Genomic DNA, 22,326 nt, shown 5'->3' with positions numbered 1-22,326 from the left:
TGATTGACAGGGCCAGCCGTGATCTCCTCCTCCGGCCGGCCCTGTCAGTAATTCAAAAATCGCGCGCCTCGCGTCATTCGGCGCAGGCGCTCTGAGATGAGGAGGCTCGTCTCCTCATCACTCCCTCAGTGCGCCTGCGCCGATGACGTCTTCTCTTTCGGTGATGTCATCGGCGCAGGCGCACTGAGGGAGTGCTGAGGATACGAGCCTCCTCATCTCAGAGCGCCTGCGCCGAATGACCCTTTAATAAGTTAGTAAACGTTAGGGATGGACCGATTATCGGTTTTACCGATTATCGGCCAATATTCAGGATTTTAGGTTATCGGTATTGGCATATATTTTGCCGATCATGAATCGGGAATAAGAATCGCGCTGTTGTCAGTGCGATCCGTGTTCCCTTAGCAGCATAGGGGAGAAGGAAGCAGTGTCTCCCTCCCCCTTGTTCCGCTGCCACCAATGAAAGGAGAGAGGAAAAGAGGAGGGGCTGTGGCCACTGCGCCACTAATGATGTTAACTCACTCATTCATTCAAATTAAACAGGAGGCGGGAGCTGGCTGCAGAATCATATAGCCGCACCCGACCTCTATGACAAGTAGCTGCCATCAGCGGCAGTTAACCCCTGCCGCACCTGAGGGGTTAACTGCCGCGGATCCCAGCTACTGCTTATAGAGGTCGGGTGCAGCTATATAATTCTGCAGCCAGCACCCGCCTCCTGTATATAAATTAATGGGCGAGTTATCTTCATTGGTGGCGCAGTGCACCCCCCCCCCACCCAAACCCAGAATTAAAGACATTGGTGGCGCAGTGCGCCCCACCCCCCAACCCCAGTTTTAAGGACACTGTTGGCGCAGTGCGCCCCCCCCCACCCAACCCCAGTATTTAAAAACATTGGTGGAAGCGTTGATTAGTATCGGAGGACCGGGAAACAGTGAAAGCTCTGTACTCACCGCTTCCTGGTCCTTGGCTGTCAGCTGTGCAGGGCTGCGCACAGTGTGACCTCACGCTGTGCGCAGCTTTCACAGCCGAGGACCAGGAAGAAGAAAGAGAGCACTGGTGGTGAGGAGGGGCGTCCAGGAGAGGTAAGTGGTTTATTTATTTTATTTGCGCTAGGGGCTGATATGTGAGGCTGGGGGGCTGATATGTGAGGCTGGGGGGCTGATATGTGAGGCTGGGGGGCTGATATGTGAGGCTGGGGGGCTGATATGTGAGGCTGGGGGGCTGATATGTGAGGCAAGGGGGCTGATATGTGAGGCAAGGGGGCTGATATGTGAGGCAAGGGGGCTGATATGTGAGGCAAGGGGGCTGATATGTAGCATTGGGGGCAGATATGAGGTCTGATTAAGGGTCTTATTAACATTGGGGGTCTGATTGGGGCTGTCAGCTGAGTCTGATTAACATTGGGGGTCTGACTGCTGGTCTGACCTGAGGTGTAATGAAAAAAACATTTTTCTTATTGTCCTCCTCTAAAACCTAGGTGCATCTTATAGGCCGGTGCATCTTATAGGGCGAAAAATACGGTATGTCTTAAATGATAAATGCCATTTGCTAAAGTGAGACAATCCATTTACAGCTAACACTGTAAATGACTTAGGATTTTAGTTCACAGTAAAGTTAAAAATTAAAAAAATTTGGGTTATTTCGTTTGCAAAAAAAAAGACGACTGAGGGGAGATCTAATTACTATGTATAAATATATCAGGGGTCAGTACAGAGATCTCTCCTATCATCTATTTATCCCCAGGACTGTGACTGTGACGAGGGGACATCCTCTGCGTCTGGAGGAAAGAAGGTTTGTACACAAACATAGAAAAGGATTCTTTACGGTAAGAGCAGTGAGACTATGGAACTCTCTGCCTGAGGAGGTGGTGAAGGCGAGTACAATAAAGGAATTCAAGAGGGGCCTGGATGCAGGGCCGGCGTCATAACCCGGCATCCCCGGGCAAGTGCCGGGGCCCAATGCTCCTGGGGGGGCCCACTGAGCTGCTATGAGCACTTCCATCAATACAGATGGGAGCTCTCACTGCTGTCATTTCACATACGCAGTACCCCTCTGGTGGGCCCTCTGAGCTGCAGAGACTCAGGACACGCCCCCTCTACACAGGACACGCCCCCTCTACACAGGACACACGCTGCCTGAGGAGACTGGAGAGAGACCGCACGGCTGGAGCTGGAGCAGAGAAGTGTGAACACAGTCTGTGAGTGAGTCTGCACTGTGACTGTCTCTTCTCTGTGGGACAGAAGGAAAGGGGGGGACACTGCTGCTTCATTCTATTTAGTTGTGTTACTGTTTTATTAAGCTGATTGTCTCCATGACACCTGCCCCCCCCCCCATATCCTGTCCTATATCACCCTTATGGAGCCCCTGCTGTCTCCTTTCCTCCCTCATGTATCCAGGGCTCCTGTCCCACCATCCTATCTCCTATTGCTGCCCTGCACAGACCTCCTGCCACTACTTGTATGAATCCCCCTCAGAGCCCCTTCAACCTACTTGCTGTGTCCACCCCTCCTGTCCATCCAGGGCCCCGGGCCCCTGTCTCACTCCTCTGCCTCTCATTATGGTGGCATCTGAACCGCATTCACCATAAGGACCTTCTAACATCACAGGGTCATGTGACTGTGCCCCCCACCCCGTACTGTGCCCCTTTATACCCTGCATTGTGCCCTCTTACCACACTCTGTGCAGTGCCCATAGTCATTCCCTGTACTATGCCCTCTTATACCCTTTTATCCGGTCACTGTATGGTGGTTTTATCCTTGTATGGCGGTGTTATCACTATATGGCGGTGTTATCACTATATGGTGGTTTTATCCTTGTATGGCGGTGTTATCACTATATGGTGGTTTTATCCTTGTATGGCGGTGTTATCACTATATGGCGGTGTTATCACTGTATGGCGGTGGTATCCAATAACTGGATGGCCATAACTGTATCCCTTTCTGCCCACACCACTTTTTTTAGACCTGGCATGAGCGGGAAAAGATACAGATTGCGGTGTTAAGGACCTTTGCGCCACATCTGTGTCAGAAATACGCCTAATATAGACGTATTTCTATATAATAAATGACCCCCTAATCGTATGATTATTCGGGGGGTGGGGCTAATATCTTTATATTATATAGATTCTAGTGTATTATACAGTGCCCTGTATTTTCCAGTAGAAAATGATCCTTGGGAAGCACAGTCCTCATCCCTGACCACCAGGACCAGGTAGCGCTCTGTCAGTACATGGCGGCCTCCCCTCTCCTCCATGCTGCTCCGCTGTGTACTGGGGCTTATTCTGACACTAGGGCTGGGTTCACATCACATTTTTGACATCCATTTAATGCATACTGAAAATGTCTGCATTGACAGATGCCTCAGACTGATGCCGTACAGTGGCGCCCGTTCACCATACAGTTCCATGGTAGAAAAACATATACGTTAACGTATGCATTTTTTACTTGACTCTGCAGGATACAAAAACGTGGAGTGCTGCACATGTGTATACATCAAACCGATAGGAAAAACGTAATGTGAACACACATTGGGGGGGAGGGGGGCGTACTAAATTTTGCTGTGGGGCCCAGTCAGTTCTAGCTCCATCACTGCACATCTCCTTCTCTCCTCCAGGCCTGGCTCACTGCTGCAGCGGGCCGGAGGAGAGAAGGAGCGCAGGGAGCTGCGGTTAGTGAATGACAGGACCACCAGCTCCCCTGCAATGATAGGTATGTGAGGGGGCCACTGGGGGGTCATTCATCACATTGTGAGGGTCCCTTACACAGTATAATGACTCCCAGTGCCCCCCATTTAGTATAATGATCCCCATTGACCCTCCATTTAGCATAATGACCACCAGATCCCCCATTAAATATAATAACCCCTCGTGCCCCCTCCATACAGTATAACCCCCAGTGTGGGGGCGACTGGGGGTCATTATTCTGAATGGAGGGTCACTGTGGGGTCATTATACTGTGAGGGCCCTTTACATAGTATAATGACCCCCAGTGTCCCCCATTTAGTATAATGATCACCAATGACCCTCCATTCAGTATAATGACCCCCAGAGCCCCCTCCATACAGTATTCCCCCCGTGTGGGGGCTACTGGGGGTCATTCAGGGCCGGCTCCAGGTTCATGTGGGGAGCTGGGAGCTGCGGTTAGTGAATGACAGGACCACCAGCTCCCCTGCAATGATAGGTATGTGAGGGGGCCACTGGGGGGTCATTCATCACACTGTGAGGGTCCCTTACACAGTATAATGACTCCCAGTGCCCCCCATTTAGTATAATGATCCCCATTGACCCTCCATTTAGCATAATGACCACCAGATCCCCCATTAAATATAATAACCCCTCGTGCCCCCTCCATACAGTATAACCCCCAGTGTGGGGGCGACTGGGGGTCATTATTCTGAATGGAGGGTCACTGTGGGGTCATTATACTGTGAGGGCCCTTTACATAGTATAATGACCCCCAGTGTCCCCCATTTAGTATAATGATCACCAATGACCCTCCATTCAGTATAATGACCCCCAGAGCCCCCTCCATACAGTATTCCCCCCGTGTGGGGGCTACTGGGGGTCATTCAGGGCCGGCTCCAGGTTCATGTGGGGAGCTGGGAGCTGCGGTTAGTGAATGACAGGACCACCAGCTCCCCTGCAATGATAGGTATGTGAGGGGGCCACTGGGGGGTCATTCATCACACTGTGAGGGTCCCTTACACAGTATAATGACTCCCAGTGCCCCCCATTTAGTATAATGATCCCCATTGACCCTCCATTTAGCATAATGACCACCAGATCCCCCATTAAATATAATAACCCCTCGTGCCCCCTCCATACAGTATAACCCCCAGTGTGGGGGCGACTGGGGGTCATTATTCTGAATGGAGGGTCACTGTGGGGTCATTATACTGTGAGGGCCCTTTATATAGTATAATGACCCCCAGTGTCCCCCATTTAGTATAATGATCACCAATGACCCTCCATTCAGTATAATGACCCCCAGAGCCCCCTCCATACAGTATTCCCCCCGTGTGGGGGCTACTGGGGGGCATTCAGGGCCGGCTCCAGGTTCATGTGGGGAGCCGGGAGCTGTGGTTAGTGAATGACAGGACCACCAGCTCCCCTGCAATGATAGGTATGTGAGGGGGCCACTGGGGGGGTCATTCATCACACTGTGAGGGTCCCTTACACAGTATAATGACTCCCAGTGCCCCCCATTTAGTATAATGATCCCCATTGACCCTCCATTTAGCATAATGACCACCAGAGCCCCCATTAAATATAATAACCCCTCGTGCCCCCTCTATACAGTATAACCCCCAGTGTGGGGGCGACTGGGGGTCATTATTCTGAATGGAGGGCCACTGTGGGGTCATTATACTGTGAGGGCCCTTTACATAGTATAATGACCCCCAGTGTCCCCCATTTAGTAATGATCACCAATGACCCTCCATTCAGTATAAATACCCCCAGAGCCCCCTCCATACAGTATTCCCCCAGTGTGGGGGCTACTGGGGGTCATTATTCTAAATGGGGACGACTGGGGGTTATTATTCTGAATGCAGGGCCACAGGTGGTCATTATACAGTGGGGGGGGGGGAATTGGGGGTTCATTATACTGTGTGAAGGGCCACTAGTAGTCATTATACTGTATAGGGGCCACTGGGGGTCATTATACCGTGTAGGAGCCACAGGGGGACATGTCAATGTAAAAAAATGCCTCATGGGGGCCCACTGGGATTTATCGCCCAAGGGCCCACATGAACCTGGAGCCGGCCCTGCCTGGATGTATTTCTGGAGCGTAATAATATTACAGGCTATAGCTACTAGAGAGGGGTCGTTGATCCAGGGAACTATTCTGATTGCCTGATTGGAGTCGGGAATTTTTTTCCCGAATATGGCTTCTCTTCGTCTGGATCAACTTGCAGGATAACAAGCTGAACTGAATGGACAGATGTCTTTTTTCAGCCTTATAAGCTACGTTATTATGCATTGGGAGCTGTACGAATGTGGCTAATTGGGTTCAGCAAAGAAACTGCAGTCCAAAAGCAGCCATCTTCCTTCTTTTTAAACCCTTATGTCTTATGATGTGTTAGAGGCAAACACAAAGTAACAGTTTACATATGGAGCCTGATCTTTACTATGTGGGTTCCAGACCTGCAAGTAAAAATTGAAGGGGTTATCCAGTATAAATTTCTCCCTTTCCCTGTGCTTCCCCTGCTAGGTCCTGCAACTTACTAATGTACTTGTGCTACTTTTTGGTCACATGACTACACCCTCCGTGGGGACTGTATTTTCTCAGAGATAACTACCAGGCCTCCAATGATCTCCTCTGTGATGTCAGACCCATGTTACCTTGGACTGGTTGATGCTCTCAATCCACAAGCAGGGTAGGAGGAGTCCACTGCTTGTCATATCAGAGGTGTGGGAAGAAACAGCAAGGGGATGCTGAAGGTTGTAGGAGTTATCAGCCCAGGGAAGGGTGTTGACATTTCTGGAGTGCAGCCGCAGCATGGAGACTGGAGACTGAAGACTCAGGAAAAGTTGACAGGTACAGTATTATGGTATGTAGGAGACTAGACGAGGGCCACACAATTAAATAGGATTTTTTAGGATCCCACAGGCACAACCTCTTTAACATTGCCCTGAATGTGAAGTTGTTCAAGTGCTGTGACACGCAGATCTTTGGCGTCAGCTTGTAACTAGGCACAGTTAGAGAATAAATCCCCAAATCACGGACAGCCAACAAATGATAAAGATTATGAGTAACCCATTACCAGCATTTACTATGAGCTGGAAAGTGATGATAATTACCACCAAAATAATTTAGTCAAGAACCGCCAGCCTCAAAAAAAAAAAAATCACGGACACAACTTTTTTTTTTTTTTAACGGACACAGGATAAAAGTCGCCTATTCTTACGGACTGTCCCGAAATTTCTGGACGGTTGGCAACCTGCCATTTTTGCCAAAAGCTTGAGACTGTATTTTTCTGTCACCAATAATTGGGGATATCCGTCTGTACCCTGGTATCTGCCCACACTGCCGCCCTCCCAGGGTTTACAGATAACATAAGTAACTTGAAGGATGTAGATATTGACGACAAGCATGGCATGTATGTGTGTCCAACGTGCTCACCTACCTTTATTAGCTAACATGTCTTCCTCCAGGTAGCTGTAAATGAAAAGCAATCTTATTAATTCATGGCCCACGATGACACAAGCTAAACATCACATAGATGCCCCATGTCTCCAGTGTCCACAGGGAAGTATGGCACATCTCATTTTTAAAAACATTTGACACCAGCACATATGGACACTCCCGTATGCAAATGAGCACCCAAGACCCACCCATTAAAACGACACTGACCACGCCCACGTCAGCAACCCATCCCACTTTCAGCCTATAGTATCACACACCCCTTTACCTCCCAGTTGATACACTATACCAGACTTAACGGAGCGGCCCCCGGCACCCCCTGCCGTGACGTCATTCACCTGTGCCTGCCCCCAAGACCTAGCGCCTCCTCCTCGCCAGGCATTTCCCGGCGACTTCTCCTCCTCCGCGGACACTCCGCCTTCCTTCGGCGGGAGGAGCCCCCAGTTATAACTTCATCTTCCACGGCCGCCCCCTCGGCCCCCGCTGCCCTCCTCGGGCGGCCTCGCGGCTCCGGCCCTCCCGGCATCCGTCCGTCAGCCAGTCCGCTCTCTGTATGCGGCACTGCGCAAGCGCGGAGCTCCCCCTCTGGATCAGCGCTCTTGCGTCATTTGGCGTGCTCACCCCCTTGCTTTCAGTATCAGACCGACTGCGCTTGCCCAAAACGCAAAACAGGTTCGCTTGCGACGCCTTGCGCAGGCGCAACATCTTCAACTATGCAAAGCTTGCTCTGTGCCGCGCCCACTTCGTGCCGTATCTAAAGGTTGATTGGACAGTACTTGAATTGAGGAAGACCCAATAGTTTCGCGCATGCTCTGTTCTTCTGGACTGCGTGCTTTGGCTTCTGGGATGTGTAGTTTCATAAGTTTAAGCTTTTTTTTTTATTATAATAACTTTATTACAAACTAGCAGCACACGGAACTTTAAAAATACGTAGTTAAAATAGCTGTTTACAGGAAGGAGACATATTAATAGAAAACGTGTGAGGCAGTCACGTACAGTATACATGGTAAATGAAAAGCATTACCACAAAACGCTTTGTCATTACATCTACAAATTCAAATGATCCGATCCTAATTATAGAAAATTGCATAGTTTTGTGGATTTTAGTGCGATGCAAGGTCTAAATACCTGCATAATGTATGTCGTGCCCAACGTGTTTTAGCACCATAGTCAGTGGGAACTCGAGTTGTCACCTTTGAACTTTCCCAACAAAAAATATCAGCTAAGTTAAGCCACGCCTAAACAGGTTGTTATTTGACACCTATGATTTGATCATATAGAATTTTCACTTTTTTAAAATTAAAATTATTTTTTTTTTGCTTTTAAAGGGTTTCTATCACTTCGTATGACATAATTAGCTCTCAGACTCTAGCGATCTGCTAGTGTCTGCTCTGGCCAACCATCCTACTATAATCACTTGTGGGGCAGCAGTTTTGCTAAAAAACTAACTTTTATAAATATGCTAATGAGCCTCTAGGTGCTATGTGGGCGTCATTAGCACCTAGAGGCTCCGTCTACCTTCATACACAGCCGCCGCCCAGCGCGTCCCTCCAGCCCGCCCATGTCCTCCTCCGTGTGACGCAGCGGACGAGTTCTCGCGCATGCGCCGTGCGCGGCTGTATTCGGCGCATGCTCATTGAATATCTGACCGCTCCGAGCTGAGATCTCAAATGCGCTGAATACAGCCGCGCACGGCGCATGCGCGAGAACTCGTCCGCTGCGTCACACGGAGGAGGACATGGGCGGGCTGGAGGGACGCGCTGGGCGGCGGCTGTGTATGAAGGTAGACGGAGCCTCTAGGTGCTAATGACGCCCACATAGCACCTAGAGGCTCATTAGCATATTTATAAAAGTTAGTTTTTTAGCAAAACCGCTGCCCCACAAGTGATTATAGTAGGATGGTTGGCCAGAGCAGACACTAGCAGATCGCTAGTGTCTGACAGCTAATTATGTCATACGAAGTGATAGAAACCCTTTAAATAAGTTAAGCAGTGGTTTTGTGGCTAATTTACGACGAGATGTATGCCTCATAATAAATTAAGCGCAGCATTCCTGTGCCCGAACTGAAATCTACGCCAGGCATGGTTGGAGAAAAGTTCTTTTACGCCAGAAAACTGATGATAAATATGCCTCCCAAGTGTCCCTCTTTTTGGCCCAAGTCCCTCTTTGATCCTTAAAGGGGTTATCCAATACAATAAACTGCCCCCCTCCCCATATGCCGGGCCCCTCACAGGGTATATACTTACCCCGCTCCCTGTGCTGCTCCTGCTCCCCGCACCGCCGCTGCTGCTTCTCCCTGTGTGCTGATGAAAACATCCGGCGTCAGGGGGGAGCAGCCATTGACAGGGACGAGCCTCCCTAACGTCGCCAGCGATGCTAGTGAGACTCGTCCCCGTCTGCCACTGGCTGCTCCCCCCCCCCCCCAACACCGGATGTTTTCATCCGTGCACGGGGAGAAGCAGCTGCGGCGGTGCGGGGACCAGGAGGGGAGCGGGGTAAGTAAATTCCCTGTGAGGGGCCCGGCGCATAGGGGGGCAATTTATGGTATTTGATAACCCCTTTAAAGAGGACCTTTCACTGGTACTGACATTACAGTATTAGTACCTGGCAGTGTAGGGCATGATGAGTAGATGTCCGTGCACAATTTTTTTTTTTTCAGATACACTGCTCTGTTCCCTTGCTGTGCACCCCCCCCCCCTCTCCCCCCGTTCTCTTTTGCCACCCTGTATGCTAATTAATAACATTAGTACAGGAAGGAGGAGACGGCGGTGATTCTCCTTCTTCTTGCCCAATCCCAGCGGAGCGCCTCACAGCCCGAAAAAAAAAAAAGCTCACCTTATCTCTGGCTGTGACGAGCTCCAGGCATCTACTAATATTGTAATGTCAGGACCAGTCAAAGGTCCTCTTTAAATGTCCCTCTTTTTGACCTGGGGAATTAATACATAAATGTGCATCAATAAATTTACTAAATTGCTCATTACTAAACTATCTGTATGGTTTCTACCGGTATATTAGACCATATCTTCATTATTTTGTGTAGTTTGGACCTTAAAATATTTATAATCCAATGATTTATATTTGTCACGAGGGTGTCGAGGACCACGCCTGACTCTGTTATACCCGGGGTCAGGAAGTCGCAGCGGTTGGCTGCACGCTCTATTTAAGATAGGGCTGTTTTCCTTATGGTAGCTTTCTGGGTTTGCTTAGCAAACCCTTTTGGCTCACTCAGGGATCCGTAGCTCCTTCTCCTCAGCTGTTCCTTGTCCAGCACTCCCAGACCTCCTTATATTTCTCTCTCACACTTCTCTGGTTGCCAGAGATAGAACTTCCTGCCTGGACATCTATTCTGACCTTCTGGAGCTGTGTTGCTGCGTTCTCTGGTAGTTGGTCCAGTACGCTACCCTCCAGATCCCTGTTGGACCTTTTTGGTTTATTGTGGTCGCCCACCTGGGTGTATGTGTTTGTATGTTTTGTCTGTCCTCTCCCTGGTGTTTCCCTCTTAGTGATAGTGGTGTGGACTAGCGATCCCACCGGCCTGTTCACTATCCAGGGCTCATATTAGGGAAAGCCAGGGTTTAGGCACGCGATCGCCGCACGGGTGAGGAACCCGTCTAGGAACGTCAGGGCAGTCAGGTGCCAGCAGCAAGGTGAGTTAGGGGTCACCACCTTTCCCTCTCCCTTGGGCAGGGCTTTCCCTGTTTTCCTCCCTGTGCGTGTCGTCGGTCATTACATTATCTCTGGCCCTTATTTTGTGTAGGTAAAAAAAATTTTTTTTTACCTACTTAGAATCCAGTATGGATCAAATTGCTGCTCTGTCCAAACAATTTCATGGCCTGTCTTTGGAGGTGGTAGGATTGAAGGCGTCGGTCCTCCAGCAACAGCAGCAATTACAACTGACTGCAAGCCCAGCGGTTGCTACTGTTAACCAGGTTGTTGCTGAACCCAAGGTCCCTCTCCCTGACAGATTTTCTGGGGGAAGGGACAAGTTTTTGACATTCCGTGAGGCCTGTAAGTTATATTTTAAACTGCGCCCTTACTCCTCTGGTAATGAAGATCAGCGGGTGGGGGTTGTTATTTCCCTGCTGCAGGGGGATCCGCAGTCCTGGGCGTTCTCTTTACCTACTGATTCCCAGGCTCTTCGGTCAGTGGATGAGTTTTTTGGGGCCTTGGGTCTCATATATGATGACCCTGACCGAGTCGCCCTGGCTGAATCAAGATTACGGAGACTCTTACAAGGAGAGCGGCCGGTAGAGGAGTATTGCTCTGAATTCCGTAGGTGGGCTACGGATACCCAATGGAACGACCCGGCTTTCAGGAGTCAGTTCTGCTCTGGGTTATCCGAAAGGGTTAAGGATGCGCTTGCATTATATGAGACCCCCTTTTCCCTTGATGCGGTTATGTCCCTTTCTATCTGAATAGATAGACGCCTTAGGGTCAGGTTGAAAAAACCAGAGCAATTGGTAACCCCTCCCAAGCAGCAGTTAGTCTGTACGGACTTAGACGAGCCTATGCAGCTAGGAGGAACTACTCGTCAGGTCCGTCCTCCTGAGGCTCGCCGTAGGCGTGGGGTTTGTTTTTTTTTGTGGGGAGAGGGGTCATTTCATTAATGTCTGTCCTTCTTTCCTCAGAAACAAAAGACCGTCGGAAAAACTACTAACCCCAGGCTGTGTGGAGGATGTCAGCCGGGGGGTATACGTTTCCTCCATACGTACATCGCAATTTGTGTTGCCAGCGGTTATTATTTTTGGTGATAAGACGGAGACTATTTCTTTCTTTCTAGACAGTGGAGCAGGGGTAAATTTGATAGATGCCCATTTTGCCCGCACTTTGGGTTTGTCTCTCTGTACTTTACAGAGACCCATTCCCATATTCGCTATTGATTCTGCTCCCCTGTCTCAGAGAAACCTCACGCACATGGTTCATAATTTACACCTTCGGGTAGGGGACCACCATAACGAGATGCTTTCAGGTTATGTTCTGGAGGGGCTTCCCACTCCGGTAGTGCTGGGTCTTCCCTGGTTGGTAGCGCACAATCCAGTGGTGGATTGGCAGGCCAGGGAGATATTGGAGTGGAGTGAGCAGTGCAGAGAAAATTGCTTAAATAGCAATTGCTTAGTCGCCTCCATAACTACCCTACCTACATTTATTTCGGACTTTGAGGATGTTTTTTCTGAAAAGGGTTGTCAGAAGTTACCACCTCATCGTCCTTATGATTGCCCGGTTAACCTTATTCCCGGCGCAAAATTACCCAAGACCAGGTTATATAATCTTTCGGGTCCAGAGAGACAAGCCATGAAAGATTATATCTCCGAGAGCTTGGCTAAGGGACACATCAGACCCTCTTCTTCACCCGTGGCTGCAGGGTTTTTCTTCGTTAAAAAGAAAGATGGGGGCCTGCGTCCTTGCTTAGATTTTCGCGAATTAAATCCGATAACCATCCGAGACCCATACCCTCTTCCTCTCATTCCTGACCTGTTTAATCAGATTGCAGGTGCTAGGTGGTTCTCCAAACTTGATCTTAGGGGTGCCTACAATCTGATTCGTATTAAGGAGGGGGATGAGTGGAAGACAGCGTTTAACACCCCTGAGGGGCATTATGAAAATCTAGTTATGCCTTTCGGTCTGACCAATGCTCCTGCCGTCTTTCAACATTTCGTTAATGACATTTTTAGTCATCTAATCGGCAGGTTTGTGGTAATATACCTAGATGATATTTTAATTTATTCGTCCGATCTGAAAACACATGAGGTGCATGTCAGACAAGAACTGCAGGTCCTACGGACAAATGAATTATATGCTAAAATTGAAAAATGTGTCTTCGCCGTTCAGGAGATACAATTCCTGGGTTATTTTTTATCTGCGTCAGGTTTCCGTATGGATCCTAGGAAGGTCCAGGCAATTTTAGATTGGGATCTTCCTGAGAACCTCAAAGCACTACAACGGTTCTTGGGCTTCGCGAATTTCTATAGGAAATTCATTAAAAATTATTCACTTATTGTAAAACCGCTTACTGACATGACTAGGAAGGGGACTGATTTTTCTAAATGGTCTGACGCCGCTAAAGTTGCTTTTTCCTCTCTAAAAGAGAGGTTTACCTCAGCACCTGTACTGGTCCAACCTGATGTCTCTCAGCCTTTTATTGTTGAAGTTGATGCGTCAGAGGTGGGAGTGGGGGCGGTGCTGTCTCAGGGTCCGTCTCCTGGCAAATGGCGTCCTTGTGCTTTCTTTTCTAAAAAACTATCTGCAGCAGAAAAGAACTACGATATTGGCAATAGGGAACTATTAGCTATTAAACTTGCGTTTGAGGAGTGGCGTCATTTCTTAGAGTGGGCAGTCCACCCCGTCACTGTAATTACGGACCACAAAAATCTTCTGTACCTCGAATCAGCTAAGCGTCTCACCCCTAGACAGGCTAGGTGGTCGCTATTTTTTTACCAGGTTTAACTTTGTGATTACCTATCGTCCTGGGGCAAAGAACACCAAGGCTGATGCACTATCTCGTTGTTTCCCTGGAGGGGGTAATGTGAGTGATCCGGTACCCATTCTTCAAAGAGGAGTGGTTGTTTCTGCGGTACACTCTGTTTTGGAGGGGAAGGTGTTAGAGGCCCAGGGGGACGCCCCGGTCTCTTGCCCCTCAGAGAAATTGTTTGTACCGTTGAACTTACGTTTCGAATTATTAAAGGAACATCATAATTTGGCACTTGCTGGGCACCCGGGTAGTAAAGCAACCTTGGAACTATTGTCTCGTCGTTTTTGGTGGCCAAGGTTGCGTCAGGATGTATTGGATTTTGTGTCTTCTTGTTCTACCTGTGCGCGCGCAAAAGTTTCACATACACGTCCTGCAGGGTCTCTATTACCACTCGTCATTCCCAATAGACCGTGGACACATCTGTCAATGGATTTTATCACTGACTTACCTTTGTCTGCGGGTAAAACAGTTATTTTGGTAGTACTGGACAGGTTTAGCAAAATGGTACACTTCATTGCGTTACCCGCACTACCTAATGCTAAGACTCTTGCTCAGGTATTCGTCAGTGAAATCGTGAAGCTTCACGGGGTCCCCTCCGATGTTGTTTCGGATCGGGGTACCCAGTTTATTTCTAAATTTTGGAAAGCTTTTTGTTCTCGTTTGGGGGTACACTTGTCCTTTTCCTCTGCTTTCCATCCTCAGTCGAATGGACAGACTGAGCGTACCAACCAAAACCTTGAGACATATTTAAGATGTTTTGTGTCTGAAAACCAAGAGTTGTGGTCATCATATTTACCGTTAGCTGAGTTTGCCATAAATAATCGTCGTCAGGAATCCACTGGCAAGTCACCATTTCTTGGTGCATATGGTTTTCATCCCCAATTCTGTACTTTCAAAGAGGGGGGGTCTTCTGGGGTTCCCGAAGAGGAACGGTTTTCGTCATCTCTTTCATCTGTATGGCAGAAGGTGCAAGCTAACTTGAAAAATATGGGAGGTAAATACAAATGCATGGCTGTTAAGAGACGGTCGCCAGGTCCGGACCTAGGAGTGAATGACTATGTGTGGTTGTCTACTAGGAATATTAAATTGAAGGTTCCCTCTTGGAAACTGGGTCCTAGATTTATTGGCCCTTACAAAATTGTAGCCATCATCAACCCCGTGGCTTTTCGCCTGGAGTTACCTCAGACTTTTAAAATTCATAATGTTTTTCATAAGTCGTTACTCAAAAAATATGTTCCACCTCTAGAACCATCACCGCTGCCACCCCCTCCTGTTGTCGTGGATGGTAACCTAGAAGTTCAGATATCCAAAATTGTTAATTCTCGTCGGGTCCGCCGCTCTCTTCAATATCTGGTGCATTGGAGAGGTTACGGTCCCGAGGAAAGAATGTGGGTTCCTGCGTCTGAGGTAAACGCTGACAGGTTAGTTCGGGTTTTTCATGCCTCTCATCCTGGGAGACCTGGTCCTGAGTGTCCGGAGGCCCCTCGTAGAGAGGGGGGTACTGTCACGAGGGTGTCGAGGACCACGCTTGACTCCGTTATACCCGGGGTCAGGAAGTCGCAGCGGTTGGCTGCACGCTCTATTTAAGATAGGGCTGTTTTCCTTATGGTAGCTTTCTGGGTTTGCTTAGCAAACCCTTTTGGCTCACTCAGGGATCCGTAGCTCCTTCTCCTCAGCTGTTCCTTGTCCAGCACTCCCAGACCTCCTTATATTTCTCTCTCACACTTCTCTGGTTGCCAGAGATAGAACTTCCTGCCTGGACATCTATTCTGACCTTCTGGAGCTGTGTTGCTGCGTTTGCTGGTAGTTGGTCCAGTACGCTACCCTCCAGATCCCTGTTGGACCTTTTTGGTTTATTGTGGTCGCCCACCTGGGTGTATGTGTTTGTATGTTTTGTCTGTCCTATCCCTTGTGTTTCCCTCTTAGTGATAGTGGTGTGGACTAGCGATCCCACCGGCCTGTTCACTATCCAGGGCTCATATTAGGGAAAGCCAGGGTTTAGGCACGCGATCGCCGCACGGGTGAGGAACCCGTCTAGGGACGTCAGGGCAGTCAGGTGCCAGCCGCAAGGTGAGTTAGGGGTCACCACCTTTCCCTCTCCCTTGGGCAGGGCTTTCCCTGTTTTCCTCCCTGTGCGTGTCGTCGGTCATTACAATATTCTAATATTTAAATGGATATTGAAGTGCAAGAAAAAAAAATTGTCCCAGGGGCTCCACATTAGTGATGGACGAACATCGGTCGGGACAGTTCGCGAATGCGAACGCGATCAAATGTTCGCGAACCACAAGTTCACGGCCAGCCCTTATTCACTTTAATGGCAGGCGAACCTGAAAAACCTTCAGCTCATATTTGCAGCCAGCAAACACATACTAGAAGTGCACAAATAGCCCCACAACAGGGACAGTGACATACCAGAGGGGGATCATTGGCAAAAATTCCCACAAAAAATATGTATTTTAATCAGGGGCCATTTTATTGCGTCTTAAAGGGAAACTCTCAAAAATGTGCCCTACTGGAGCCAAGAATTTTTTTATTTCATATCGGTTTGATGTATACAAATGTACAGCACTCCACGTTTTTGTATCCTGCAGAGTCTATTTAAAAAAATGCATTTTTTTTCTACCATACAGGTGAACGGACGCTATGTAAGGCATCAGTCTGAGGCATCTGTTAACGCATACATTTTTGGTATGCATTAAATGGATGGCAAAAATAGGATGTGAACCCAGCCCTAGTGTCAGAATAAGCACCAGTACTCAGCGGAGCAGCGTGGCGGAAAGGGGAGGCCACCATGTACTGACAGAGCCCTACCTGGTCCTGGTGGTCAGGGGTGAGAACTGTGTTTCCCAAGGATCATTTTCTACTGGGAAATACAGGGCACAGATCTATATAATATAAAGATATTAGCCCTACCCCCGAATGATAATACAATTAGGTGATCATTTATTATATAGAAATACGTTTATGTTAGGCGTATTTCTGACACAGATTGTGGCGCAAAGGTCCTTAGCACTGCAATCTGCGTATTTTTTCCGCTCATGCCAGGTCTAAAAAAGGATGGCGTTAGCAGGGAAAGGGATACAGTTATGGCCATCTAGATATTGGATACCATCGCCATACATTGACCAGATAACACCTCTGCACAGTGACCATATAACACTGCCATACCGTGACCGGATAAAAGAGTATAAGAGGGTACAGTACAGGGAATGACTAGGGGCACTGCACAGGGTGTGGTAAGAGGGCACAATGCAGGGTATAAGGGGGCACAGTACGGGGTGAGGAGCACAGTACAGGGTGGGGGGCACAGTCACATGACCCTGTGACATTAGAAGGTCCTTATGGTGAATGTGGTTCATACGCCACCATAATGAGAGGCAGAAGAGTGAGACAATGGTGTGATTATGTGGCTAGAGATTTTAAAAAAATGTAACTGTCGGCCAGTACAGGCCCCAAAAATTAGCCAATAGGCATTCACCTGACAGCAAATAACTTTGGATTCTGAGGCTGGAGGTACATTAGGCAGTCACAGGATAAAAATGTAACTGTAGGCCAGTACAAGCCCCAAAAATTAGGCATTCAACGGACATAAAAGGCCTTTTATGCCGCTGTCCCAGACAGGGACCATGATTTGTTCTGGGTGGTGGCGGATATTTGTGGGCTGTCATGAGGAAATTCAATCAAACGTGGTTGTCTCGTCACATGTGTTGAATTCCTCCAAGATCCATGCCTCATTCATTTTTAGAAATGTGAGGTAGTCCACACTGTCATGAGCTAGGCGAGTGCGCTTATCGTTCACGATCCCCCCTGTTGCGCTGAACATCCTTTCGGTCAGGACAATGGACGAGGGGCAAGCCAACAGTTCCATTGCAAATTGTGGCAGCTCTGGCCACAGGTCAAGCCTGCACACCCAGTAGTCCAGGGGTTCAACGCTTCTCAGAGCGTCCACATCGGCCGTTAACCCGATGTAGTTGGACACCTGTCGGTCTAGGCATTCCCTGAGGCTGGATCCGGAGGACGGCTGTCGATGGGTTGGCTGCAAGATTGATCTCATATCCGAAGTGACCAACACAACTTCAAACCGCCCTTTTCTTCCATGCGCTGTTGGATTGGTACCCGCAACTGTTTTTCTGTGAGTGGAAATTTCTCTGCCAGCTCCCACAAAAGCAGAATGCAGCATTTCTTGAAGCAAGGCCTAGAAGTGCTGCATTCTGACAGCCCTCTGTGATGCTGGTAACATTTCAGCTATTTTAGGTTTGTATCGGGGGTCTAAGTACGTTGCCACCCAGTACTGGTCCTTGCCCTTTATGCTTTTTATACGGGGTCCCTCTTCAAACACTGGTGCATGAAGGCCCCCATTTGCACTAAACTGGAAGTGGTGGAGTGACCTGGCTCCTGCTCATCATCCAGGATAATGTCGTCCTCGTTCTCCTCCCCCCAGCCACGGACAACACCAACTTTTAAAGCATGCTCTTCTTGCTCCTCCTCCACCCCGGCACCATCCTCCTCTGACTCCTCTTCAGACTCCTGTTGTTGACTCAGTACCCCCCCCCCTCCCCCTGGAATATTTTTTTTTTTAATCAGATATTTTTTATTAATAGGTTTTTTAAAGAAAAACAAAAACCCAGATACAAATAGTACCAAATCCCCTCCCTCCCTTGCAGATCTGCGCGGCACAGCTAGAGTCCATGTCAACGGTCATGAATCGGAAGAGTCTTATTTGTTCACATCGTATTTCTTCATTATGTGTAGCTTCTGTCTTCTCAGAGCCAATACACTTTAAACACATTCAACTATACATCCACACACATAGTGTAATAGAATAAATAATAAGATCTGAAAAAACTAGTACCTCTAGATTATTCCTTATTTCTTTTAGGAACTATCCAGGCCCCTATAGGACAATGTTATACTGCTGCAACCATGGTCTCCATATCTTCTCCAATTTTTTTTGACTGTTTCTTTTCTGGTAAACATAACTTTCCATACGAATCAGGGTATGAACCTTCTCTACCAGTTCCGAAATTTTCGGAGGATGTTGATTAATCCAATGATATGCAATCAATTTCCTAGCTTGGTATAATATGCGTGTTAAGGCCAATTTAATTTCAGGAGACCCTTGCAGCGTTCTAACATACCCCAATACACAGAGAATTGCTGACTGACCTATCTGCATATCAAATACTTGCTGTAATAAATCGACAATCTCTTTCCAGTATCGTCTAAGTCTGGGACAGTTCCACATAAGGTGAATTAGATTAGCATTTGGCGTTCCACATCTTGGGCAATTATCGTCTTCCCTATATCCAATTTTCTTCAATAAAACCAGAGTTCTATAGACCCTGTGTAATAGGAACAGCTGGGAAACTCTATGGACCTCACTCACCGCCACTGCTGTAAACTCCTCCAGTACCACTTCCCATTGTTCTACAGTTAGTCCAGGAATATCCTCCTTCCATTTATCATATAACGCTAAAGGATATTTTTGCACCTCTAGCAGAACTTTATAATGTAGAGAGATGACACCACTGGAACTCCCTTGCGAACTAGTAAGATCCAGAATTGAATTCTTATTAGCCGGTGCTATCTTTTCAATTTGCTCCTGTGTCTGTATCGCGTCAGAGCTGTAAATAGAGATAGAACTGACTTTTGGGTAAAGAATTTTCTTTTTGTAGCTGTGCAAACTCTTTAAGAGATCCGTTCTCGAATAGCTGATGCATACGGTTAAGCCCAAATTTTATTCAATTCCTTATACGTATGGTTGGGCCAAATGGGAGTGAATTGAGTATCCAATGAGCCCCACTACCGTTTTGGCCTTCCACCACACCCTGTGTATAGTGTTGAGTAAGCCAACATGTTTCCCAATTTCCAGAAATGTACCTGTCACGGTCATTTTAGTGTTTGACCGTGACGCGGTTGCACGTGCACTTTCCTTTTATATGGTGTTTTCCCTGTTTTGGTTGGCACGGGATTAATTACTAGTGGTGTGGTGGATGTGACCTCAGGCTTCCTTATATATTGGTAGGTTGGAGCCTGAGGTCATAGTTTGTTGGTTGTCAGACTGTGTAGGAGTTTTGCTCCCTGGCTGAATGTGGTGTCTGTGTGAGTCACCCTTATTTATTATATTGTTTACCTTGCCCTGGCTGTGTGTCCCCTCCGGTGTGTTTCTGTTATTCCTCCCCCACCTGGTGTATGTTGTTTTGGTGTGGTCTGTGTTTGGAGGTTTATATGTTGGTGTGCCTGCTCCGAAAGGGGCTTGCTTTCCCGGAGGGGCTTAACCCCTTTGGGACAAAGCCTTATTTCACCTTAACCCCTTAAGGACTTAGGACGTATCGGTACGGCATGGGTCCCGAGTCCTTAAGGACCCATGACGTACCGGTACGTCATGAGTTTAAAATAGGATTGCGGCATCCTGGGGGTTAATCCAAACCGAACGGGATGCCGGCTGAAATCATTCAGCCGGCATCCCGTAACAACGCAGGGGGGGGGTCATGTGACCCCCCCGTATCGGCGATCGCAGCAAACCGCAGGTCAATTCAGACCTGCGGTTTGCTGCGCTTTTAGCGACCGTGGGGATCAAACTTTAAAACGTCCGAAATTAAGTTTTATTAACCCCCCCTGCACCCCTGAATGATATTATGTGGGCGGGTGGTGCAGGGGGGGTGTCGCAGGCGGTGCGGCAGGCGGGATCGCGATCCCCCGCCCGCCTCCCCTTGAATAATCGTTGGCTTCTAGTGGTTATACCAGGGTGCCAGCACATTGCTGACACCCTGGTATAAACGGCTGACATCGGTGATGCGATGTCAGCCGTTTAACCCTTTCCATACAGCGGTCCGTACGGACCGCTGTATGGAAAAGGTTAACAGCTCAGGGAGCTCCCTCCCTCTCCCATCGGGGGGCTGCTGTGCCTTTGCAGCCCCCCGATGGGAGAGGGAGAAAGCCCCCCGACACCCCCGTCCTTACCCTTCCCCGTCTGCGCAGTTCTGATCACTACTGAGCAGACGGGGAAGGTTCCCATGGCAACAGGACGCCGTCTCAGGCATCCTGCTGTCCATGGTGCTGAACAGATCTGTGCTAAAGGCAGAGATCTGTTCAGACAAAGTGTAAGTAAAATACAGTACAGTACAATATATATTGTACTGTACTGTATTATACAGACATCAGACCCACTGGATCTTCAAGAACCAAGTGGGTCTGGGTCAAAAAAATGTAAAAAAAAGTTAAGATTTAAAAAAAACACATTTATCACAGAATAAAAAAAAAAAAAATAATACACTACACATATTAGGTATCGCCGCGTCCGTAACGACCTGATCTATAAAACGGTCATGTTACTTTCCCCGCACGGTGAACGCCATAAAAATAAAAAAATAAAAACTATGAGAAAATTGAAATTTTGCCCACCTTACTTCCCAAAAAAGGTAATAAAAGTGATCAAAAAAGTCGCATGTACGCCAAAATAGTACCAATCAAACCGTCATCTCATCCCGCAAAATTCATACCCTACCCAAGATAATCGCCCAAAAACTGAAAAAACTATGGCTCTTAGACTATGGAAACACTAAAACATGATTATTTTTTTTCAAAAATGAAATCATTGTGTAAAACTTAAATAAATTAAAAAAAAGTATACATATTAGGTATCGACGCGTCCGTATCGACCGGCTCTATAAAAATATCACATGACCTAACCCCTCAGGTGACCACCGTAAAAAAATAAAAATAAAAACTGTGTAAAAAAAAGCCATTTTTTGTCATCTTACGTCACAAAAAGTGTAATAGCAAGCGATCAAAAAATCATATGCACCCCAAAATAGTGCCAATCAAACCGTCATCTCATCCCGCAAAAAATCAGACCCTACTTAAGATAATCGCCCAAAAACTGAAAATACGATGGCTCTTAGACTATGGATACACTAAAACATTTTTTTTGTTTTAAAAATGAAATCATTGTGTAAAACTTACATAAATAAAAAAAATTGTATACATATTAGGTATTGCCACGTCCGTGACAACCTGCTCTATAAAATTACCACATGTTTTAACCTGTCAGATGAATATTGTAAATAACAAAAAAAAAAAACGTGCCAAAAAATCTATTTCTTGTTACCTTGCCGCACAAAAAAGTGTAATATAGAGCAACCAAAAATCATATGTACCCTAAACTAGTACCAACAAAACTGCCACCCTATCCCGTAGTTTCTAAAATGGGGTCACTTTTTTGGAGTTTCTACTCTAGGGGTGCATCAGGGGGGCTTCAAATGGGACATGGTGTCAAAATAACCAGTCCAGCAAAATCTGCCTTCCAAAAACCGTATGGCATTCCTTTCCTTCTGCGCCCTGCCGTGTGCCCGTACAGCGGTTTACGACCACATATGGGGTGTTTCTGTAAACTACAGAATCTGGGCCATAAATAATGAGTTTTGTTTGGCTGTTAACCCTTGCTTTGTAACTGGAAAAAAAATATTAAAATGGAAAATCTGCCAAAAAAGTTACATTTTGAAATTGTATCTCTATTTTCCATTAAATCTTGTGCAACACCTAAAGGGTTAACAAAGCTTGTAAAATCAGTTTTGAATACCTTGAGGGGTGTAGTTTCTTAGATGGGGTCACTTTTATGGAGTTTCTACTCTAGGGGTGCATCAGGGGGGCTTCAAATGGGACATGGTGTCAAAAAACCAGTCCAGCAAAATCTGGCTTCCAAAAACCATACGGCGC

At 47.5% G+C, this 22,326-nt stretch overlaps 1 protein-coding gene across 2 annotated transcripts in view; it reads right to left on the bottom strand.

Annotated features, from left to right (window-relative positions):
* Positions 1-7,791, bottom strand: part of ZFP91 (ZFP91 zinc finger protein, atypical E3 ubiquitin ligase) — a 273,314-nt gene extending 265,523 nt beyond the window's left edge. Inside the window, exons 1-2 of one of the 2 annotated variants that reach the window (XM_040438017.1) lie at positions 7,478-7,791; positions 7,123-7,154 (exon numbers count right to left, since the gene is read on the bottom strand). In XM_040438017.1, the coding sequence (XP_040293951.1) occupies positions 7,123-7,154; positions 7,478-7,665 (220 nt within the window). In that variant the 5' untranslated portion in view covers positions 7,666-7,791. The remainder of the gene's footprint in view (positions 1-7,122; positions 7,155-7,477) is intronic. The other variant, XM_040438016.1, reaches the window with a different exon arrangement.
* Between the last annotated feature and the right edge of the window lie 14,535 nt (positions 7,792-22,326).

This window comes from Bufo bufo, chromosome 6 (genome assembly GCF_905171765.1).
Source record: "Bufo bufo chromosome 6, aBufBuf1.1, whole genome shotgun sequence".
NCBI classification, from domain to species: Eukaryota; Metazoa; Chordata; class Amphibia; order Anura; family Bufonidae; genus Bufo; species Bufo bufo.
The sequence above is the reverse complement of the archived record's forward strand: the minus strand, read 5'-3'. Positions and strand labels throughout refer to the sequence as shown.